Source organism: Aethalodelphis obliquidens, unplaced genomic scaffold, assembly GCF_003676395.1.
Source record: "Aethalodelphis obliquidens isolate GAN/ISIS:26980383/991018 unplaced genomic scaffold, ASM367639v1 scaffold42, whole genome shotgun sequence".
Lineage (NCBI taxonomy): Eukaryota > Metazoa > Chordata > Mammalia > Artiodactyla > Delphinidae > Aethalodelphis > Aethalodelphis obliquidens.
The window spans coordinates 905,650-930,312 of record NW_020837986.1 but is presented as its reverse complement, the minus strand read 5'-3'; the positions used below and the strand labels follow the sequence as shown (position 1 = coordinate 930,312).

At 49.9% G+C, this 24,663-nt stretch overlaps 1 protein-coding gene across 5 annotated transcripts; it reads left to right on the top strand.

Annotated features, from left to right (window-relative positions):
- Positions 1 to 580: 580 nt before the first annotated feature.
- SLC2A10 (solute carrier family 2 member 10) lies at positions 581 to 15,603 on the top strand. Of its 5 annotated transcripts, none has more exons than XM_027078141.1 (6): positions 1,189 to 1,722; positions 5,807 to 5,860; positions 6,560 to 7,843; positions 8,279 to 8,401; positions 9,664 to 9,799; positions 13,438 to 15,603. In XM_027078141.1, exons 1-6 carry the CDS (start codon positions 1,704 to 1,706, stop codon positions 13,514 to 13,516), a joined length of 1,695 nt encoding a protein of 564 aa, XP_026933942.1. In that variant the 5' UTR covers positions 1,189 to 1,703; the 3' UTR covers positions 13,517 to 15,603. The 5 variants fall into 5 exon arrangements, with proteins under 5 accessions (XP_026933945.1, XP_026933942.1, XP_026933943.1 ...); XM_027078142.1 differs by having other exon boundaries at positions 5,807 to 5,930; XM_027078144.1 differs by lacking the exons at positions 1,189 to 1,722; positions 5,807 to 5,860 and adding an exon at positions 581 to 675.
- The last annotated feature ends 9,060 nt before the right edge of the window (positions 15,604 to 24,663 follow it).

Below are 24,663 nucleotides of genomic sequence, written 5' to 3'. Positions count from 1 at the left end.
CATCCTAGCTTAATTCTCTGCTTGGCCTTCGTCACTACTAGCTGGTATTTCTCTGGTTCCTTTGGTTATTTTTCTTTCTTCTTCCTCCACCAGAAAGTAAATTCCAGAGGAACAAAATTAACTGTCTGTCTGGTTCTCCCAGCCCATCCTCCAGGCCTAGGACCCTGCCTGAGCGCAGGTGGGACGTGTCCAAACCTAAGTGTCCAGTGAATGGAAGATGAGTGTGGGAGAGTGAGTGGCTGAAGTGGGTATGTGTGAGTCAGTGTAGATGCATGAGTGTGTGTGTGTACACATGCTGGCTGAAGAGGCCAGACTAGTGGCCTAGTCTGAGGCCGGACTAGAGGACCACAGTGATTGGGAAGTCTCCTTCCCGCGGGGAGGACAGGGAAAGACAACTTGTGGGGTCCTCCCCACAGTGGGGATGACGGTGGGTGGGGTCCCAGCCAGGCCGGGCCAGACTGGGGACGTCCAGGGCGCACCTCTGTCCCGCCTCCAGGCACAGGGGCCCAGGGCTGGCCGACGTGGCAGCTGCGCTGCCGGCGGGCAGGCGGGGAGGGAGGGACGGAGGCTGGAGGCGGGCCGGAAAGTTTGGCGGCGGAGGCGGGGACTCGGCCGGGGGATGCGCGCCAGGGTCCCCAGAGGCCCCAGCTCGCCTCGGAGTCCTGCTCAGCATGGGTAAGTCGCGATCGGCGCTGCGGGCAGGGAAGGCCGGCGACCCCATCCCTGCGCGCGCACTCTTTGCCCTGAGCTGCAGCTCCCCGACCAGATACAGCCCACTCGGGTGGCAGCCGGGACAGCAGGCCTTGGCTGGTGGCTGGGAAGGGACGTGGGCCCACTTCCTTCCATGCTCCTTTCTGCCCAGAAAAAAAGTGACCTGAGAGGGCTCCTTACTTGATACTGGGCGCTTACTCGGGGCCAGACCCTTTCCTGACCGCTTTAAGCCTTACAGCGTCCAACAGGCGAGTGAAATTGTTCCTATTCTGCAGATGAAGAAGTGGAGGGTCCGAAGGGAGCAAATTTATTCATCCACTCGCGGAGCGCTTCCCACCAGGCACCGTTCTAGGCCCGGGGATGCTGGCCTACACAAAACAGACAAAACCTCTACTCTCCAGATACTCAGTAGAGGGGAGATGGGGTGGGGGGAGGCGGGGAGGGAATTTCTTTGTTGCTCCAGGGGACTAAGGTTTCTGTTTTTCTCTCTGGATTCGGAAGCATCAAAGGGTCAATATTCATCCACCTACTACATGGCAGACATTGGTTTAGGGCTCGGGGACTCAGTGGCCCTGTGTATAGATTTTGGGGTCAGAAAGACCAGGGTACCAGCCCTCCTTCCCCCACTTCCCAGGTGCATCGTGACCTGGGACAGTGTAGTTAAGCTCTCTGACCTTCAGTTTCCTCATCTACAAAACGGTCCCCATAAAACACCCTATCACAGGGAAGCCATGTGAATGACATGAGAATATGAACTTAATTACTCCATATACCACTTGCCCACGGTAAATGGTCAGTTAACATGAGCTTTTATTTTTTTATCACACCCAACATTGGGATTCTGGAGTCAGACTGCCCGAGTTCAGAGCCTGCTCTGTCACTCTGTGCTCTGTCACAACCATAGACAAACATCTTTACCTCTCTGTGACTCAGTTGCCTCGTCTGTAAAATGGGAATGGCACCAGTGCCTGTGTTACAGGGTTGCTGTAGGAATGAAGGCAGCTGACACAGGTATGGCTTCTGGAAAAGGATGTGAGGTTGGCTATAGTGGCTGCTCTGTAAGTATCACCTGTTGCTGGGACATTTGGAAGCCAGCCTTCTGGGTGAGCATATTTGCACGGTTCAGTTTCAAACCTGGTCTTTCCCTGGAGTTTCAGGGGTAGACATGTCAGGTCTCTGGTGGGGGAGGGACCCAATACATTGTGACTCTGGTTGAAATGCTGCTCTAGTGTCACCAACTGAGGGTGCCCTGGGACTTGCAGCTGGTGATATGGGCACCCAAAACCTGGGTTCTTTCCGCTTCGCCTGCCCCTTGATTCTCTCCCTGGGCAGCTCTGCCTGCCACAGTGAGAGGCTTAGAGAACTGAGGGGTTTCCTCCAGTGTGGGACAGCTTCATATACTATATTTAGACAGACAACCCATAGAAAGGAAGAGTGGTTCCGAAATCCAGGCTAGGCCACTCTAATTTGGAGGCCAGGATTTACTTCCCTTCCAGCTTCTGGACCCTACTGCCCCCCCACCCCAGGATGCTCAAAAGCCAAGATCCTTTCTCTCTGGATTCCCTGCGTCCTGAGTTCATTCATTCATTCAGTCATCTGTTTACTCAACCAGTACTTACTGAGTGCCTACTGTATGCCAGGAACTGTCCCCAGCATCAGGAGACAACTGAGAACAAACAAACAATTCCTGTTCCTTTGGGGCTGACATTCTGCTTGGGGAGCCCAATAAACATGTAAAACATACAGTTATTTCAGATGATGAAAAGTACCACGGAGAAAAACAAGTAGAGAAGGGAATACGAAGTGTTGGGTGCCACGGGAGTTTGCATTTCTAAGTAGAGGGCCGGGGAAGGTCTCATAAGAAGGCGACGTTTGAGCAGAGACCAGAGGGAAGGGGGATTGGGGCCTCTGAGATGGAGGGAAAGGGCTTTCCCAGCAGAGGTGACACCTGATAAAAAGCCTTGAGATGAGACAGGCTTGGAGTGAGGCGGAACGGGAAGGAGGCTGGTGTGGCTGGAGCCCAGTGAAGGGAGGCGGGTCCTACAGGGCCTTGAAGGCCACTCTCAGGACATTGGCTTTTTTTCAGAGTGAAGTGGGAGCCTTGGAGGGCTCTGAGCAGAATGATGTGGTCTGACTTGGACTATCGTAGGATTCCTCCAGCTGCTCTAGAGCAGTAGATTAAGTTCAAATGTATCTGACACAGTCCTGGAATGGGACGTGGAGATACCGCCCTGGACCCTGACTCAGTCATTTGTTCACTCAGTAGAAGCTTTATTGAGCCCATCTTGGGTGTCAGGGTGGGGCTGGAGCCCTGGAGGCACAGAGACAGTAAGTCTCCGTCCCCATCCTGCTCAGTTCAATAAGGTAAACATCACTTATTCAATTACTTGGTGTGAGCAAATGCAGGAGAGAGCAGAGTTGGTTGGAAGTGAAAAATATGACTTGGAAAGTTGAGGAAGACGTACAGGAATTAGAGATTCCCTCAAAGTAGCTTAACCAAAAAAAAAAAAAAAAAAGGTGGGGTGTTATTTATTGGTCACTGAAAAGTCCACAGCTTCAGGCATGGTTGGATCTAGGGGCTCAGGCAGGGTTGTCAGGAATCCCTCCCAAGGGGAGATGGCCCCCACCTGCTCTAGGCAGGTAAACTACCAGCTCAGTACCCCAAGTAAGCAAACACCCTGGACTGGACTGGCTCTCACTGGCTCAGGTTCAGCCACGTGACGTTCACCACTGTCCAAGGCCGGGGAACCTGCTGGCTGATCAGATCTGGGTCATGGACACACCTCTGGAGCTGGATGGTGGGGGTGGAGTAGGGAGGTCATCTCTACCCCAGATCCGGGGGCAGAGGTGAAGACGGGACAGGGAAGGGCAGCTCCCCACAGAGCCGGCGAGACTCATGCCAAATAACAGACGTGTATTATCAGAGGCCCCCCGGGATGAGGATGAGTGGGCATTTGGGAAACACGGGTGGAGCAGGAGAGGGAGAGGAGGCACATGCGGAGGCAGAGCGGCATGAAAATCTATGGTGTGTGCCGGGAACCAGTGTTTGCAGGGTGTGTTGGAGAGGTGGGGACAGGGGTGGGGAGGAGAGGTGACCAAGGAGTTGGGCTGGGGCCACCAGCTCGTGAAGGGCCTGGGAGGTCATGCTAAGGAGTTAGGACTTAATGGAGCACGTGGTGGGAGTCTTGGAAAGCTTAAGGAAGAGAATCCTCTTCCCCCATCTTTCTAGCGGCCCTGACTCATCTGAGGCTGTCCTTCACAGCTCCATGGGTCAGTAGCACTTCACCATGCTTTGTGACTTGGGATTTTCCTGAGAACTTTATTTCCCCTCCACATCTGCCCCCTACGCCCCTGCTCTCTCTCACACCCCACCTATCTCTGATCGGCCCTTCTTGCTTGAAGTCAATCCAGCAAAGCTCTTAAGTGCATGGGTTTGGGAATCAGATGGGTCAGCGTCTGAGTTCTGATCCTGTTGCTTCCCAGCTGTGAGAACACCCTGAGCCTTCGTTTTCCCATCTGTCAAATGGGGATAATTGTAGCAGTACCACCTAGAGTTGTTACGAAGATAAATTGAGAGAAGGCACCTAAAGTCTTGGCGGGGAGGAAATACTCCATCAATGACACTTGTTATTATTACAGTTTGATCTCACTTTTATTTTTGCTGTCCTGCTCTTACCACTGTGACCTGAACCTGTCCTGCTGCATTTTCCAGCAGAACCCGTGGACAGTCAGCTTTGCCTGTGAGCCCTTTGGCTGGGTTCCCGTTCACCTCAAGAAGAGCCCAGGAAATGGCAGGAAAATTCTGTGTTTTCACTCGATTGCCTCATATGGCCTGGAAGAACCTTCCCTTCTGGCAGTAAACTCCAGAAACCGAGGGAGGTGGGGCAGAGGGAGGTGAAGAAGGGGCAGGACCTGGGCAGCATAATCTCCCCAGAGTATTTACTGATGGTCATGAAGAGGAAGGGCAAGGCCAGCCAGGGAATGGTAGGAGGCTATTCCCTGGGGGGCAGAGGTGATGGGGAGAAAGGTGAGCAGAAAGTGGGGAGTGATTCCTCTACCCGTGAAACTCCTCCCCCCAGCACAAAAATTGCCTAACACAGATGGAGCGAGGCAGAAGTAAGAGAACAGGGGGAAATCTTATTATGCCAAGGTATAATAATGGAGCGGTTAGGGGCAGGGATTGTGGAGCCAGACCACCTGGCTTTGAATCTAGACACAGCTACTCACTACTCTTGACCTTAGGCAAGTCTCTGATGATCAGTTTACTCATTCATAAATAATACAAAAGCCCACCTCATAAAGTTGTGGTGAGAATTAAATGAGCTATTACACTAAAAGTGCTCAAAGCAGTGCCTGGTCCAGATCAAACACTGCATAAATCTGGCTATAATGTTATGAATGTTCTTGTCAGGTCCAGGGGGGGATGGGTGAGACAGATACATCTGGATTACTCCTGACGCTTCCAGAAATATTTGTTTATGTATGTGAATTAAAAATTAAGAGCAACCCGTTTAACTGCTCTGCCCATATGGTAGCTGCTGGCCACATGTGGCTATTTTCACACTTAATTAAAATTAAATATAAATTAAAAACACAGTTCCTTAATCACATTGGCCACATTTTATTTTACTTTTTTTAAACGTGGCTTCCATCATTCATAATATATTTCTTCATTTACTTAATCCAAGAATACACAGAAAGTAGTTTTATTTTTTTAATATTTATTTATTTGGTTGCACGGGTCTTAGTTGTAGCACACAGGCTCCTTAGTTGCAGCAGGTGGGCTCCTTAGTTGCGGCTCCAGGGCTCTTTAGTTGCAGCTCACCGCCTCCTCAGTTGTAGCATGTGGGCTCCTTAGTTGCAGCTCAGGGGCTCCTCAGCTGTGGCAGGCGAACTCTTAGTTGCGGCATGTATGGGAGATCTAGTTCCCTGACCAGGGATCGAACCCGGGCCCCTTGCAATGGGAGCGTGGAATCTTAAACACTGGACTGCCAGGGAATTCCCTTCTCTGCCTTTTTTTTTTTTAAACGACACCCATCACCACCTGAAATTATATTATATATTAATTCATTTATCATTTGCCTTTTTCTACTAGAATGTCAGATCTTTGAAAACACCATTGTATTGCCAGCCCCAAGAACACTGCCTGGTGTGTTGTAGATGCCAGATAAATTTTGGAATGATTGGACGGATGCATGAATGTATGGGTGTGTGTCTGGGTAAATAAGGGATGGAATACAAAGATGGGTGGATAGATGGATCAAAAAATGGATGGATGTTTGGGTGAATTAAGGGGAAGATAAATGGGCCAATGAATGGATGAAAATGTGGTGGATGGAGTAGATAGATGGATGGAGGAGTGAATGATGAAGGGCTGGGTGGATAGATTGATTAGTAAATAGATGGGTGAATGAATGGAGTGGATGGATGAAGAAAGAAGTGGATGGGTAGATGGATGGATGGATGGATGAATGGGTGAAGTAGATGGACAGAAGGAAGGATGGAGGGAGAAATGGATGAAGGAAGAAGTGGATGAATGGATGGATGGATGGAGAGATGGATGGAATGAAGGAAGAAGTGAACGCATGGGTGGATGCATGCATGCGTGGGTATGTGGATAAATGGGTGAATGGATGGATTAGATAGTTGGAAGGATGGACGGACAAAGCAAGAAGTGGTTGAATGGATGGATGAATAAATGAATAGATGGATGGATGTAGTAGAAGGATGCACGAATGGATGAGCGAATAGATGGAGAGATGGACGGGTGGACAGAGGGAGAGGAGGTTGGGTGGATGCTCTGGCAGGAAACATTCTGGACTCTGTCCCTGTTACTTTTGTTTTCCAGGCCAACCCTCACTCTTCCTGGCACTGTGTGCCTCTGTGTCTTTGCTGGGCGGCCTGACCTTTGGCTATGAACTGGCAGTCATATCGGGTGCCCTACTGCCACTTCAGCTTGACTTTGGGCTAAGCTGCTCGGAACAGGAGCTCCTGGTGGGCAGTCTGCTCCTGGGGGCTCTCCTGGCCTCCCTGGTAGGGGGCTTCCTCATCGACCGCTATGGCAGGAAGCAAGCCATCCTCGGGAGCAACTTGGTGCTGTTGGCAGGCAGCCTGAGCCTGAGCCTGGCCAGCTCCCTGGCCTGGCTGGTCCTGGGCCGCTCAGTGGCTGGCTTTGCCATCTCCCTCTCCTCCATGGCCTGCTGTATCTACATGTCAGAGCTGGTTGGGCCACGGCAGCGGGGAGTGCTGGTGTCCCTCTACGAGGCAGGCATCACCGTGGGCATCCTGCTCTCCTATGCGCTCAACTACGCGCTGGCCGGTGCCCTCTGGGGCTGGAGGCATATGTTCGGCTGGGCCACTGCGCCTGCTCTCCTGCAGTCCCTCAGCCTCCTCCTCCTCCCCCCTGGTACAGTTGATGCTGCAGCCCACAGGGACCTCATCCCCCTCCAGGGAGGCGAGGCCACGAAGCTGGGCCTGGGGAGGCCAAGATACTCCTTCCTGGACCTCTTCAGGACCAGGGATAACATGAGAGGCCGGACCATGGTGGGGCTGGGGCTGGTGCTTTGCCAGCAGCTAACAGGGCAGCCCAACGTGCTGTGCTACGCCTCCACCATCTTCCATTCAGTCGGCTTCCGTGGGGCCTCCTCGGCTGTGCTGGCCTCCGTGGGGCTTGGCGCCGTGAAGGTGGCAGCCACCCTGACCGCCATGGGGCTGGTGGACCGAGTGGGCCGCAGGGCCCTGTTAATCGCTGGCTGTGCGCTCATGGCCCTGTCGGTCAGCGGCATAGGCCTTGTCAGCTTTGCTGTGCCCATGGACTCAGGCCCGAGCTGCCTGGCCGTGCCCAATGCCACTCGGCTGTCAGGCTTCCCCGGAGACTCTGGCCTGCCCAGTGGCTTGGCTCCGCCTCTGCGGCCAATGACCGACCAGAGCCCAGGGTGGCCAGTCTTGTCAACCTCTGAGAAAACCAAGCCTCATCCGGGAGCTGGGGACCCCACTGCCCTTCCTCTGCCAGCCTTAAGCATCATGCCCGCTGCACGCCCTTCTCCTGCCCCTGAGCATGCCCTGCTGCACTGGACCGCACTGGTCTGCATGATGCTGTTTGTGAGCGCCTTCTCCTTTAGCTTTGGACCAGGTAAGTGGAAGTTCTCTTGCAGGTAACTCTGGAGCCTTCTACCTCTCCTAGCGGGAAGGCTGGGGACCGAATCCATCAGGGTCTCAGAGGGACTAGAGGTGGCTTGACCATGAGAACAATGAACTCAGATTTCAGGGCTCCTTGCTTCTCTGAAGGTACTTCTTCCGAGGGCAGAGGCCTAAGTTATGTTTGTAATATTTTCTTTCTTATAAAGGCCCCAAATAAAGGCCCCTAAGCTTCAGGCCTCATAAAACCAGAATGTGCCCCTGGATAGCTCACTCGGAAGGGTTTTAGCTGGAAAGGAATTTAATGAATAGGGTGACCAACCATCCCGGTTTGCCCAGGACACTGAAAGTCTGATGTCCCGGGAAACCCCTCAGTTTTCTGGGCAGACCCAGCTGCAGCCTAAGAGTCCTCCCTGCTCTCCTGTCCTAGTGACCTGGCTTGTCCTCAGCGAGGTTTACCCCGTGGAGATCCGAGGGCGAGCCTTTGCCTTCTGCAACAGCTTCAACTGGGCCGCCAACCTCTTCATCAGCCTCTCCTTCCTCGACCTCATTGGTGAGTCCTCTGACCTAATCCCTTGGCCCGGTTCCTTTGAGATCCAGAAACAACTGCCTCCAGACAGAGCCTGGGCCTCCATATCGTCCAGGTATAAGTCACAGAAAACCCCAGAGCACCAGGGAAGGGTCTCTGAGATGCTGAGGAGGCTCCTGACCCAACGCCAGGGGTCATCGAGGCCAAGGTGGGCGGGGCTCCTTCCCTGCAGGGCCCCAAGGCACAGTTCTTAGGGTTTAGTTGTTTTCCCATTTCCTGCACCCAAGTGTTTCCTCTTCAAAGGAGGAGCCCTGGGGGACTGTGAGAAATACTGGCAGAAGAACCCACCCACCATGCCTGTCTCCCATACACAGTCTCTGGGAATCCAAGCTTCTCCCTGGTGCCTCAGTCTTCAAGCATCCCCTTTATGTGGCATGAATGAGTGAGAAAGAGAGAGGAAGGAGGGAAGGAAGGAAGGGAGGGAAAGAGGGAGGGAGGGAGGGAGAGAGGGAGGGAGGGAGGGAGGGAGGGAGAGAGGGGAGGAGGGAGGGAGGGAGGGAGAGAGGGGAGGAGGGAGGGAGGGAGGGAGGGCTTATTAGAACTGTATCATATCCCTATCATCCCCATCTCACAGACTGGGAAATACGTCCTTCCCAAGTCTAGCCAGGCAGTTAGTTAGAAGACTAGAACCCAGTCTTCCTCCTCCCAGCCCAGCACTCTCCCTGCTGGAATAAGGATTAAGTGGAGGTCAAGCTGGTGAAGGGTGGCTGCTCGGAGGCGGTGTGGCCCTGGCTGTTGGAGGTGAGAATGGTGTCTGAAACGTCATTAGTGCTTCCGCCTCCACAGCCTTCTGGGTGGGGCTGAGGCTTCTGCCTTCTCTCGCAAACCAGTCACACGCCAAATTGGCCAAATGCTTGATTCATTGAAAAACCGATTCATGGAGTTCCTGAGGATGGTTTTTCGGAGCTGAGCTTTGCCAAGGCTGCCCCCGCAGCTGTTGTGCTGCTGAGGTGGATGTCATTTTCCCTCCATGCACATTTTCAGGGGCCAAGTGTGCACCTCTGGTTAGTGTATGGCCAAGATGTTGGTGGATTTGGGCCCCGGCCCTTTGCCTGCCTCTGGGACAACCAGTCCTACTCCTGCTTTAAGATACTTTTATCTCACAGCGTGTTAGGCATACTGCAAATCTACCATCTAGAGGATCTGCTTTGGGTGAACTGATTTTCAGTGTTGGAGTAGTTGGCCCAGGCTGTGCCCTGCCCACACTCCCACCCCGTTTTTCCCAGGTGCCATTGGCTTGTCCTGGACCTTCCTGCTCTACGGGCTGACTGCTGTCTTCGGCCTGGGCTTCATCTATTTATTTGTCCCTGAAACAAAAGGCCAGTCGTTGACAGAGATAGACCAGCAATTCCAGAAGAGACGGTAAGGGGGCCAGGGCTAGCCTGGGGGGAAAAGTGGCATCAGACCCTGAGCACTTTGCTTCAGGATTTTAGCCATTACACTTTCCCTTTGCAAAAGAGTGTTTTTCTTCTCTTCCTGGTGTTCTTACTGCCTGGATACAGTGAGTTTTGTCCTGTCTTCAAACATGAACTCTTTTCCCTGAGTTGTTTTGTGTCTTCCTACAGCAGAGTTTTATTTGACTTTGAGCTCAGCTCATAGGAATTTAAAAATCATGCCGTTATGGACTCATAGGAGGTTAGAATAGTTAGATCCTAAAACCACAGAATCTTAGAGTCATGGAAGCTCAGAGAAACAAAAAATTATAATCATGGCCTTTTGAATCACACACGAAGAACTCTGAGCACAATCTACTCATTCAGTGGGTGTTAATATGCCACACAGTGTTCGGGGCGTAGGAAGTGTGTCTGAAAATAAGATGGAGAAGGTCCTTGTCCTCACGGAACTTCCATTCTAGTAGGGGAGGGGAACAGAAAATAAATAAGCCAGTGAATGCAGAAACAAAAGCATTTCAGTTAGTGATGAGTAGCTGGAAGAAAAGGAAACTGAGCAAAATATATTGAGAGGGTCTGGCTGGTGGAGAGGGAGACAGAGGGGCACAGGGTTGTGGCTAAATCGGAGTGGGTGTCAGAGAGGGACGCCCTGAGTAGGTACCATTTAAATGAATGAGAAGGAGGCAGCCACGTAAAGATGAGGCAGGGCGAGGCTTCCAGGTAGAGGGAGCAGCAGGTGCAAAGACCCTGAGGTTGGGAGTGTATCTGGCATATGCAAGGAACAACAAGGAAGCCAGGGTAGCTGGATCAGAGAGAGCAAGGAGGGAGGGGAGGAGGAGAGAAGATCAGATTGGCCAAGTGGGTAGGAGCTAGATCACATAAGGTCTGTAGGTCCTAGACAGGGGTTCAAAACCTTAGCATCAGGGACCTCGGGCTGTTGAAATAAAGAGTACTGGGGGGGGGGGGTGTCAGAAGGGACCTGAAACCACCATAGTCCTAAGCATCCTTGGCAAGTGCCCCAGGTTGCCTGTTGTCGTAAAGGGAGTCACCAGCGTCTGACTGCCCGTTCTATTCCTGGGAGGCCCTAACAAATTAAAACGGTAAATCATTCTAATGGTGAGTTGGAACTTGCCTCCCTGCAGCTTCCTGCCAAGCCCCAACCTGGCCCCCAAAGGGATGCAGAACGAGTCCATGTAAAACTTCAAACCTGGTCCACCCCCGCCCAGAGTGTTCTCTGCCAGTCGCACACTCCCAGTTTGTTGCATGACACCTGCGGGGCCCTCAGCAGTCCAGCCATATTAGTTAGGAGACAGATTTGGCTGCTTGGAATAGGCTGAATATAGGGGGTCCGGGGCTGGCGTTGAAGCTGTGCTTCAAGGGGTCATCCAGGGTCCCAGGCTCCTTCTCTCTTGTTGCTCTGCCTTCTCTTCAGTATAAACTTTTCCGCATGGCCCGTGGGAGCAACCACCTCCCTGAAAGCGGGAAGGGGAAGAGAAGGACACACAACCTAAAAGATCCACACGTCACTTCCACCTACAGCCCTTTGGATGGAACTTGGCCACATCCACCTGCAGGGGCGGCTGAAAAACATGGTCTTTAATCTGGGTGCCATGTGCTCACCTAAACATCGAGGGTGCTGTTACTAGACATAAAGGAGGGACAGATACTAGGAGCCACCTGGAATCTCTGCTATACCGGCTTTCTTGGGAGAAGATTCCAGACCCCTCCTCTGGAATAAGAAGCTAAGGAGGCAGAAAGGCAGGCAGAAGCCAGCTTTAGGGTGAGGCAGGAGGGAATTGCAGCTCAGGGGAACGCTGAGCTGGACCTGGGGACTCAGGAGTCTGGGCCAGACCTTGGGGAAAGCAGGCTGGATCTTCTCCAGCCTCAGGAAAAGACAGGAAGTTAGGGGCTTTGGCTGGGTCCGGAGCCAACTTTGGCTGGGTGAGTCATCAGTCCTTACCGTTCAGGGGGCCCCTGATATCACAGGCCACAGAGAGAGAAAGAAACTCACCCGTGGGGAGCATGGGGACACGGGAAGCTCCAGAGATCTTGCAAGCAAGCACTAATGGGACCCTCCTTCCAGCACCAACTGTTCTCAGTGCTGTGTTGCTCCCTAATCCCTGTGATTATGCCCAGGAGAAAGTCTGATTGGCTAAGCCTGGTTTATGTGCCCACCCCCCTAACCCCCAAATTGGCCAGGATAGGGCAAGCCGCCTCTATTGACAGTCCTACGAAGATCACATGCAACAGAGGAGACCTAGAGCCCCAAGGAGACGAGAGGATGGAGGCTGGATGGAGCGACCACCCGCTGCTGTGGGGTTTACTTCTAATCGTGTCGTCATGCCGCAGATGTGCTTGTTGGAAATGGGGACCTGCAGCTTAACGGTCTATTTCCTCTGCTCCTTTAGAGAGGCATTAGCAACCGAGGGGCTCAGACGCCCTTGCCATCAGTGGCCACTGAGTGCCATAAGCATGTTCCTTTCCCTTTCACATCAGGGTACTTGGGTTCAGAAGAGACCTTTCCGTTCCCAGGGTGATATGATCACCAAAAGAGCTTTCAAAAATCTTTTATCCCAATTTCTCAGGAATCCGTTCATTCACTTTCAGCAAATATTTTCCAAGTGCCAGCTAGGAGCCAGGCACTGTACTAGGCTCACGGGACAGACCTGTGACCAAGAGACACCGTGTCTCTGGAATGAGGAGGAAGTTACATTTTAATGCAAAGGGGAGAGATGGATTACAGAACACCCAAATGCAGGAATAAGATAAATGAGAGTGGGGTTTATATCATGAGGAAAATAAGGCAGGTTAACTGTCAGAGGGCGAACAGTGGATTTGGCGGCAGTGTGGAGCTTTCCATCTCTTCAGCTAGGGTCCAAGTGTACCATGGGTACATTAATGACGCAAGTTGATCATGAGCTCTTCATGACATTGAAGGACATTTTTGTGTACCTGTTGTGTTCACTGGTCTATTCCCAGGGCCTAGAACAGTGCTTGGCCCATGACAGGCCAGCAGTGACTCTAGCTCTAGTGAATGAATGAAAGGATGCTCAACGAAGGCCTCTGCGAAGAGGTGGCAATTGAGCTGAGACCTGAATAATGAGAAAAAGCCATCTTTTCCAAGAGCTGGAAGAGAGTGTCCTAGGCAGAGGGAACAGCCAGAGCAAAGGCCCCGAGGTGGGAACAAGCTGGGGGTTTTGAAGAGCAAGAAGGAGACCCATGTGGCCGGGGTGGAATGGGAAGATGGGACTGGAGGGCGGTGACACGGGAGAGGCCAGCTGCAGAGAGGGGCTTGGACATGAGGCTGAGAGTGACGTCACTTCTCAGCAGGAGTGACAGGAGTTGGTCTTCGTGCTTAGAAAGGTCAGTCCTGTGATTAGGAGAACCGGCTGTAGGAGGCGTGGGTGGACACAGGAAGAAGGTTGGGGTGGGGAGCGGCTGGGTGGTCCAGAAGATGGAAATGCGCATTAAGGCAGGAAGCAGGGAGGGTCAGGTAGGAGTGGGGTGGGGATGGGATGGGGATCCCAGGTATGGTCCACTCCCATCACCCCCCGGGGAAGGCCACCAGGCCCCGTCACCCTCTGACGCCACTTACTCTCTGCTCTCCAGGTTCGCCCTGAGCTTTGGCCACAGGCAGAGCCCGGCTGGCATCCAGTACAGCCGAATTGAGGTCTCTGCGGCCTGCTGAGGAGTCCATCTGGAAAATGCTGGGACCATGGCTTTAGCAGACAGCCTTCAGCTTCCTGCTTGCCTGGGTGCCAGAGCATAAGTCCTAGCTGGTCCTTCAAGAGGCACCCCTGCTCCGGAAGAGGTCTGTTTTGCTGGGGCAAAAGGGATGAAAATCTGAGAACTCAGAAGTCTTCAGGCGGAGTCTCAGGCTCTGAGGGTTCCTGAGGCTCTGCCTTCCTGCCTCAGTTTCCCCACTGACTCTGCGCATCTCTGCAGTAATGAACTTATGATGAGAACATCTTATGGAGACTTCGTTGCTCTATGGGCTTTCTCAAAGGATCTCGAGGGTACCACCCTGGCAGGAAGTCTCTCCTGGAATCACCCCTAAACCCAGCTGAGGATACCATATTCTCTGCTCTCTTTTTCCATCTGGTTGGGACTTTCTGGGGAGGCGGAAGCCGGCTTTTTGGCTCTCAGATCTCGTTTTGTTCAACCCCTCTGATTCTCTTACCTGGAATATTTGTCATTCACCAGCAACTCAGATGGTTGGTCGGAGCTCTAGTCCTGAGTTCAAGGCCTGAGGCTGCTGGTGTTCTTGCTGTCGGACTGGGGATCTCAGCTTTCCCTGTATGTGCAATGGGAGCTCTGACCCAGGGGGTTCTTAAGATCTCTTCTGATGCCAATGAGCTGGAATTCTAAGTGCCGGCAATACCACAGATATTCAGCATGGGTCCTGCTCTCAAGTTGCTAGTCATCTCTTTCAGGGACATAGGTTTTAATTAGGGGAATGGTGAACAGAATTCCAGAGTTGTGTGCACTAAAATCCGAGGACCGTCCTAGTGCAGGTCACGAGCTCCAGGAGCTGTTTCCAGGATGGCGCTGGCGGACTCTGCAGAAAGGAGGTGGGTCGGAAGCTAACAAACCTGGCTGTCGGTGTGGCCTCCACCTCTCGGCAGCTAGTGACCCTGGATAAGTAACAACTCCCTGAAGCCTCAGTTTCCACATCTACAGAATGGGTATGACTATGCCCCCAGGGGTGTATTTAACCTCTGTCTCCCATCAGGAGGGTCTTCATTTGGTCCCATTCAGCTGGTCAGGATGGACGGGATTTCTGCTCACCCTCAATACCCAGGTCCCCACCTTTGGGATGTTGTCAAGGGCCGCCCCCTCCACCCCCGCCAAGGGGTGAGTCAGACGGAGACTGAGCAAGTAGCTCCTCTCCCACAGGACTCTGGCCTCCCCTGAGTCCTTGTCTCTCATTTCTAGCTACTTCCCTTAGATCCAGTGGTGTGTTGGAGCCGGCTTGTGCTGGCTTGTGATAGCTGATTGTTAAATTTTCAGGAGTTTTGCAAGCTCGCTGTTAAACACAGCTGCTAAAAAATTAAATTATTTAAATGTATACTTAAATAAATTATATTAAAACCGAGGTAATACATACTAAAAACTCATCACTTCCTTATTTTACTCCATTTTGCTCTCATCTGTGCTCTTAAGGTAATTTACACCTATTGCCTCGCATGAGGAACGTGGGGTAAGGGCACTGCCCATCCCTTGCCGGGTCTGCCTTCAGTGACCCACGGGGAGTGCATTTGCACCGCAGGGACTGGGGAACACCACAGATCAGGGCTTGATTTGTCGTTTTGTTGATTGTCCAGTCTTAAGAATGTGATGGATACAATGTTAATGATGTAAATTAAACTTAACAGTGTGTTCTGCCTGTAGTTGATACGTTTGTGAACGGCACAAAAAATGGAGGGGATTATTATCCAGTGCAGCCAACAGGTGACTCATGTCACTGGTGAAGGAGTTTGGACACAAGTCTTTGTTGTTTTACTTTTGTCTTATTCATTAACAGGAACAAACATTTCAACTAGCATTCATGTCAGAACTGCATTCATGCGTCAGTGACGTCAGCAACTTCTTTGCTGAGTCATATTGTTGTCAAGCATTTCTTCGTGGTCTAATTTTGTTAAATCGTGGCTAAATTGCAGTGACAGTTGGCTTTGGAATCAAGAGGTTGGCAGAAAAATCAACAAAAACATTTCTGTGAGAATTAATTGGCTAGATGGCATTTACAATAAAGAGTATTTACAATAAAGTATTATTATTTGTAAATTTTCAATTTTTTTTTTTTTTTTTTTGCGGTACGCGGGCCTCTCACTGTTGTGGCCTCTCCTGTCGTGGAGCACAGGCTCTGGACGCGCAGGCTCAGTGGCCATGGCTCACGGGCCCAGCCGCTCCGCGGCATGTGGGATCTTCCCGGACTGGGGCACAAACCCACGTCCCCTGCATCGGCAGGCGGACTCCCAGGCACTGTGCCACCAGGGAAGCCCAAATTGTCAATTTTGTGCAACAAACACATCCTTTATTCCAGTAAAATTTACACACACACACACACACACACACACACACATACACACACACACACACATTTTTTCCCTGGAGAGCAGTTATTAAACATTTACCAGCCCATCACTGCTTACAGCTGTCCTTTTGGCCCCTTCAGATCTAATTCTCTACCCAGGGATCCCCAAACCTTCTCAGTTCTCCTTTCCTATCAGCCTAGGAGAATGCTCTTCTGGTCTTAGGGTGGTTTCTCCTCTTTTTTGTTCAGGGTCATAAACTCATAGATCAGGTGGGGGATGTAGGTGAGTGAAGTCTACTGTGGTAAGACAATAGGAAGTAGTGAGGTCTGTGGAAACAGGTGAACACAGGCCTCTCTATCAGGGATGACTGACACTCAAGTGCAGCTGGTGCCTGCCATGAAGGAATGTGAGCCCATTGTGGCCTGACCATCTGAATTAAAAAAAAAAAAAAACCAGTAATTCAGACTTTGGTGTAAAATTTCCTGATTTTTTAATAGTGGCAACTGATTCTTAATTGAAAAAATCATTTTTTAAGCTCAACTCAGCACACCTGTGGCTAAATCACAGCCTTTAGTTCGTCCCTCCGTCCTTGATGTCCTGTGAGATATTTTTTGCTTCTGGGTTTTTGAGGATCCCAGCTTAAATCAGAGCAAGGCAAGTAGCCAAGTAGCCGAGTAGCCAAGCAGCTTGAATTGAATAGGTGGGAGGGGTGTTACTGAACATGAAGGGAAAGAGACATGAAGGGGAAAATGGTTGAAATCGCAAACATATTACCCTGGGACAACTAGGTGTGTGACTTGAGTAACTGCTCATCTGTATAATGGGGACGATACTACTCACTATACAGAGATGATACCTATCAATCACTAGTTCAGGGCTGGGCTCATCGCAGGTGCTCAAAAATGGCTGAGTAAGTGCCCCAGCAGCCTCCAGGGGCATCTGGCCCTGGGTGGGGAGAACAGTGAGGGCAGTTCAGAAAGGGGAAGAGCATCAGAGAAATCTACAATTTGAGGGTACCTACTAGGTGGTCAGAAATTGTGAGCACCAACCAGAAAAGTGATGTGATCTGTTCGTTGATCTGCAGGGTGGGGACTGGGTAGCTCTCCTTCTCCCAGATAATCCCAGAATCACTTCAGGGAAGCATTTCCCAAATCCTACTCTCATGCAGAGCCTTTCACGTGTGTGCCCATCACCTAGCACCTTCCTGTAGTTTCTTACACTGCACTACACAGACTACTTACTGAACGCTCTAAAGTGATTTGCTTTTCAACTTAAATAGATGGATTTTAAAAGGAAACTATATTAATTTATTTTTTCACTCAAATGCATATTTATTGTGCTTCTACTGTGTGCTGGACACTGTTCTAGACCCTGAGGGCACAGCAGGGAACAAGACGAAGAGTGGTCATGTTAGTGGGGGAGATAGATTGGAAACAAGAGCTAGAAATGGGGTGGGTGGAGAGAGATGGGGAGGAAGGGGAGGGAAGGAGGGAGGGAACGAGGAAAGAAGGAAAGGAGGGAGGGGGGAGGGGGGAAGGAAGGAAGGAGAGAAAAAGAGAGAGAGAGATGCGCGTCAGTTAGCGATGCTTATCAGAGAGAACCCCGTTGAGGTGGTGGCGCCTGAGCACAGATCTATATGATCTAGAGGAAGCCATGGAAGGATCTGGGGCAAGAGTATCCCGGGCAGCTGGCCCAACATGTGCAAAGGCCCTGAGGTAAGACTGAGATTCCATCTTGGAGGAATGCCAAGGAGGAGCGAGTGGAGGGTAGAGTGATGGCAGAAGACAAGGGGGAAGTCAGCAGGGGTCAGGTCATGAAAAGCTTCCAGAAAACAGAAGCATTTCAGACTTTCTTCTAAGCATACCAGGAAGCCACCACAGAACTTTGAACAGTGGACTGACACGATCAGACTTAATGCTGTCAAATACCCTTTGTTGGTGATGTTGGTGAGTACCAAAAAATAAATGAATGTCAATAACAGAAGTAGAAAGAAACCCAGTTTCACTGAATTCTTACGAAATACTGTCATCTACTGAGGGCTCTGAACTTAAGGCCTCCTCTGTGGTGAAAAAGGGGGCTTAGCAAGTGTGAGAGAGGTGTAGCACCGACCTAAGATTGTGTCTGGATTGAAAGAACAGTGATGTGATTCAGCACATTTATATGATGTTTGTGAACCATCTAAAGTCATTTCCAGTGCCATGGGCGATATGCTTCTCAGTCTTTGGTTAATGCAGTGCTACGGTGAGATGATCAAGGAAGTCATAAGCACCAAGAAAGAGACAGGGGGCCTCAGTTACTCTCACATCAGACCCTCCTGGAGAGGAGCGCTGGCAGTGTCAGCCTGGAACCAGTGAGACACCAGCGAGGTCCCCACAACAAGTGTCCTTCAAGGAGGAGTGAAGGGATGGGGGGATGGGTTCCTGCAGGAGAGGAGCAGGCTGTGTACACCCACTTAGCATCTGCCTGCTGCTTCCACGGGGCTGGCCTTTCATGGGACGAGATGTGAAACCAAACACAGCCTGTGCCTGAGGTCATGGGTCATCAGACCTGGAAAGGAAATCTCCACCCCTACTTTGCAGGTTAGGAAACCAAGGCTTATAAGGCTGATGACTGACCCTCTCCTCTCCAGCTCCCGCATCTGCTTGGCTGACCCCTCATCAGCACAGCTCTGCCAGGCTCTGTACCTGCCATCCCAGCGGCCTCCTGCTGCACTTTACCTGCTCCGTCCTGAACATGGTCAACCTCAAACACTACTCACCCTTAATATTTTATATCAAACATCCCACTTCCTGGTCACCACGTAATAACTTTTCTCCTAATACGCGAATGCTCCCCAAGGCAATAATTCTCTGACCTCACTGAGATCTTTCACCTCTAAATGCAGATCCCTGACCCCAGGGATTTTGCTTTTCCAAAATCCGTCAAGAAGCTCATGGGCTTCATTCTCCTTCTTGTCCAATCTAGATCCCATATCCCAACCTTAGAATCAATCCCTGCAAACACCGTCTTGTAGATTAGTCACACTAATGCTGGATTAATGTACACACCTGCTTCACGTAGGCAGAAAGGTCAGAGAGCCTGACAAACAGGTTTCACTTGGAACCCAGGAACTCGAACCTCATACTCACCCTCCAAATGCTCCTTCTTCACAGCAAAGGAAATACTCAATAAGTTGAAAAGACAACCTACAGAATGGAAGAAAATATTTGTAAACCATAAATCTGATAAGGAGTTAATCTCCAAAATATATAAAGAACTCAAACAACTCTATAGCAAGAAAGCAAATAATCCAATTAAAAAATGGGTGATGAGCTTCCCTGGTGGTGCAGTGGTTGAGAGTCCACCTGCCGATGCAGGGGACACGGGTTCGTGCCCCGGTCCGGGAGGATCCCATATGCCGCGGAGCAACTAAGCCCGTGCGCCACAACTGCTGAGCCTGCGTGCCACAACTACTGAGCCCACACACTTAGAGCCTGTGTTCCACAACAAGAAAAGCCACCACAGTGAGAAGCCCACGCACCACAACGAAGAGTAGCTCCCGCTCGCCGCAACTAGGAAAAGCCCGCGCGTAACAACGAAGACCCGCACAGCCAAAAGTAAATAAATAAAATAAATTTATTAAAAAGAAAAACCTAAGTCAGTCCACGTCACTCTTCTGATCTGATCTCCCCGTAATTCCCCCTCTTACTCAGTGGAGCACTTACCACCACCTCTCAGGCCCTCTGTGGGGTGCCCACCCTTTCCTCTCAGACCTCATCTTTTCTCAATCACTTCTAACACATGTACACTCAGACTCCCGTCCTCGGCTCTTCCTGTGCCCTGTGGTAGGAATGTGCCCATGACAGATACTTGTACGGCCCAGTTCCTTTCCATGTGTTATTCTAAAGCCATTTTCTCTGGAAGGCCTTCCCTGGCTACCACAGCTAAAATTCCACTCTTACATGTGCACGCACACATGCACACACACGCATATACACACATGCATACGTACATGTACACGCACACACTGACACTTCGCATTCTCCCTTCCCTGCTTCCTTATTTCCCCTTGGCCCTTGTCACTCTCCAGCAGACTGTGTAGCTCACTTATTTGTTAATTTATTATCCATGTCCCCTGCAAGAATAGAAGTTCCACAAAGGCAAGGCATTTTGCCTGTTTTGTTTACCTCTGCATTTCCTGTGTCTAGAACAGCACATAAGTAGACACTCAATATTTACTGAATGAATGAATGGACTGAATGAATGAAGGAGTGAATGGACAAGTGAATGTAAAGTGCCTGGAATGTTGCAGATACAGAATAAAGGATGTTTCTTAGCACCAGAGACTTAAAGAACAATGCTTTTTTCCTTACATTATAGATGCTGTAAAAAGTTGATACAATTTTTTTAACGGAGCATAATATATAAAGTCATAAATGTCACTGATAGAATAATAATATAAGCCATAATATACTAATAAAAACAAGCAAATGAAAGGAAGAAGGTGCAGCAGAGGGAATGCAGATGAACAAAATTCCTCGTCTCTCTCATCACTAGACATCGTTTAGGGGTAATAATTTAAGAAAAGCACTCTGTGTTTATTTCTTAGAACAGAGACCTCAATGCTCTAAAAATTGGTCCTCACATGTACTCTATTTGGCCCAGACATTGCTTTTAAATTTTTTGAGATAGTGCCAACTTTTGAAATTTGGGTTGTTTCACATATAACTCCATACTTCTGCCTTTTCTTGAAAGAGATCTGGCCACAATGGGCCTGCATTCTGAAGTCCAGCCACCAGGTGGCACAGAACAGCAGCCATTCTCTTTAGATGTGGCTTTGAACCCGCAGTTGGCTACACACCCCATCCAGGTTTTCATTCCTGGTATAAATATTTCATGGTAACAACGTAAAAGAAAAAAAAATTAACAGTAGTTATCTCAAGGAAGTGGGGCTTGGGAGTGTTGGGAGAGGAGAGTATCTCCCTGTTTTCAACCTTTTATGCTTTATGTATATTCATGTGAGTTCAGGTACATGTGTCTTGTTTCAATAATGAAGGGACTAGTTAGGTTAAAAAAATCATTAAAAAAATTTTTTTACGTTAGAAAAATCGCAAAGCACTGAAACATCTAGAGATCAAAAATAAAAACTGCCCATGCCCTGCTAGTAACTAACAATATTTTGGCATATGTTCATCGAATCTTTTGCCTATGATGAGAGCTCAAGCTAGTTAAAAATGGAGACAGACATCTCGATAGGTATTTTCACATCACTGAGATCATACTGTATGTCAATGTGGTGGCATGTACCTTTTTAGATTATCAGGCATTTGACATGGGGCTGAGTTCATGTACATATTGCCTTTGCCAATGTTAAACATTTTATCAGCAATTTCTCCCAATGTCTCGCTTTTTCTTTACTTCTGAACATGTAGAAAATTGAATTATGTGCGTACCAAGTCAGCATTCCAGTTTTCCTGGCAAAGACTGATTTCTGCCAGTGGAAACAGAGTGTTTTCATTTTCTTTCTTTCTCCCCATCATCCTATGTTTTTCTGGTTTCTCTGTGTGCATATTTTCTCCCTGGATCTGGCACTGTGAAGTTGCTAAGTTCTTCCAGATTTGGGGTCCGATGCCATCCTAAGTCTCTGGGTTTGACAGGCAGGGTCGGTGGTTACCGAGATACAATCCAAAAAGCTCGTTCTGAGGTCATCTCTCAATCAGATGTCAACTCACGAGGTGGGAGAATTTGGCAGTGCCACTGCGTTTGGATGCCAGCTTTCACTGCCTTCTCCCTGAAATGCTTCTGGCACGACGCTGGGCACAAAATAAGTTCTCACTATATCCTTGACAGTTGGAACCAGATCAGGTAACTCTTGGCAGGAGATTCAAAATTTTTGCTCCAAATCAACACTTCTTTGCCCTTCACTGATATCTTCAGATCTGAATGGCATTTAAAGTACCAATAGCCATACTAACTTCTCTAATGCCACCGTGGGTTCATATTTTGAGGACATTTACAATGTGACCCCCATGGTAGCACCTGAGATTTCCAGGCTTCCGGGGTCACCCTTTCTCACACCGGATCTGAAGCCTCATTCCGTACAATGATCCCACCTGCCACCACTGTCTCTTTGAACTCACTTGTGGGGCGGACACGTTCAGGTACATTGAAAATGGGGAAGTCAGCAAGTGCAACCATCAACTCTATTTCCCCTCCCACCCCGCACTTAAACCGCGCACTGTTAGTGGGAGGGTTCTTTACCTGGGCGGATCCCACAGCTTTTCTGCTCACTCTTAGATAATGATAAATAACAATATGATGAGAACAATGAAATGTCTTTTAGTCATTTCCAAGTGTAACAACAGTCTAAATTCAGTAATTAAAATGTCCAGGGTTTCCCTGGTGGTGCAGTGGTTAAGAATCCGCCTGCCAATGCAGGGGACGTAGGTTCAAGGCCTGGTCCGGGAAGATCTCACAGCCTGCAGGGTAACTAAGCCCGTGCGCCACACCTGCTGAAGCCCGTGCGCCTAGAACCCATGCTCCACCACATGAGAAGCCCGCGCACCGCAACGAAGAGTGGCCCGCTCTGGCCGCAACTAGAGAAAGCCCACGCGCAGCCACGAAGACCCAACACAGACAAAAATAGATAAATTTACTAAAAAAAACGTCGAGTCGTGTCAAAATTCCCAATTTCATTCACATTACATCTCTCCCCTCCCCGACTCTTCCTTCACCTCAAGAAGGTGGTTATTTTTTGGCCACACCGCGCGGCACGTGGGATCATAGCTCCCCGACCAGGAATTGAACCCACGCCCCCTTTAACCACTGGACCACCAGGCGTGGTGTGGGAAAACATCTTGGGCGTCTCCTATAAGTGACAAGGGCGATTCTTGACTCCATCTTGGTCCAGTCTACCAGCCTTGTCAATGGAATATAAGGGCTCATTTCCTGAGTGCTTTCCTGATGGAAATCAGGGTGAGAGTCCATTCTCCGTAGGTGGTGGGGAGGAGAGCAGGCGAAGCTGGAGCTGCACGCGGGAGCTCTTCCTACCCCTGGACCTCAGTGTTCTCATCTGTGCAATGGGGACAGTAAATCCCACCTTGCAGGGCTGTTGAGAGGATCAAGCAGGGACTCTCAGAGATCAAAAGAAGCCTGAACTAGTTCTCTCTATAGTGAAAAATTAGAAAGAAAAAAGAGAAAGAAAAGGAAAAAAGTCCGAAATGGAGTTACCAAAATTGAAGTTACAAGGTTAGATTTTAAAACTCAAGCCTCTAACGTGCGTGCACACACACAGCAACCTAACGGGAGTGGGAAGAGACAGAGAGGATGGGATTTATTTTAAAATAGTAATTCACGTGGTCTGATAGTGGGACCCAAGTCTGATGATTTTCTATGATCGCTTCTGGGATCAGTTCTGGCAGTACTTCTCTGTGACTTGGGTATAACGTTATATGAAGATCACATATAAACGCTGATGCTGGGACCTGCAGCAGACAGACTGTCGTTCTCCCTTCTTCCTGGCTGAGCGAACGTCCACTTTGTTCCAGCACAGAGCAGATGGCAGTGTGCTGAAGGGAGAGATGCTCTATCCCCAGTCCCAGGGGGACAATTGTTATTGATCTAAATCATTCCCTTTTGCAGCCATTGGTTTATAGGTGGGAAGATGCCCTGGTTCTGGCCAATGAAATGTAAGTGCACGTCTCACAGAGGCTTCTGGGAGAGGTTTTTCCTGTGTGATAAGAGAGAGACCCTTGAGAAACGTCTCTTCATCTGTCCTACGTTTGAACATAGAATGTCTGGATTTGTGGCCGCCATCTTGTGACCACAAGGAAAAGCCCCGGGGGAGTGCAGGAGCCCCCATCCTCCTGTCTGACAAAACTGAGGCTGAATTAACTGAACTTGGGACCATCTAATTCAGGACTAGTTGTTATGTGACACACTTTCTATAAAATACAGTTCACACCTCTTCTAGATGATAGGTTACTTGCAGCCAAAAGTACATGTGAAGATACAAGCCTTATGTGAAGCGACTGAGGCACATGCCAGATGCTTCCTTGGCGGAGCCCAAGAACTGCATTTCCAACAAGCTCAGAGCACCCTATTGTGAGTTGCTTTCGGTCTCAGCTATTTCTTAGTCTAGAGCAGAAGGCTGCAGACTGGCCAAAGGTCAGGATATGCCAGTTTATTTATCCATTCCCCAGGTGAGGGACATTTGGGTTGTTTCCAGTTTTGGGTGATTATGAATAAGCTGTTCCAAATGTTCACGTACAGGTTTTTGCAAGAACATAGGTTTTCATTTCTCAGGTGAAACTCCCAGGAGTGGGATTGCTGGGCTGTATGGTAAGAGTATGTTTAGCTATAAGAGACTATCAGACTTTTCCCAGAGTGGCTGCACAATTTTGCATTCCCACCAGCAGTGTGGGAGACAAAACAGGTGCTCTGCATCCCTACATCTGTTTTCTTCTCACTATTGTATCTCTACTTCCAAGCATAGAACCCAGCACACAGTAGGTGCTCAACCAATATTTGCCGAATGAATAAATGGATGACTAGAGGCAATCACACCAAGGGGTTTTGAGGATTGAATGGGATCATTTTGTAAAGCACTTGGCACAGCCCCGGGCCCTTTAATCTGCACTCAGGACCTGAGAGTCATTGTTAATTGTTAACATCCGAGGCCATCCTCCCTGGGGCCAGGGTCCCTGCACCCCTCCACCCACAGCAGGAGGCTGCTCCAGTGAGAACGCTCCTCTATTCGAATCTCTGGTTCCAGGCTTTGAGAATAGAAAGATCTCGCCCCAGGAACTGCGGAGGTAAGAAT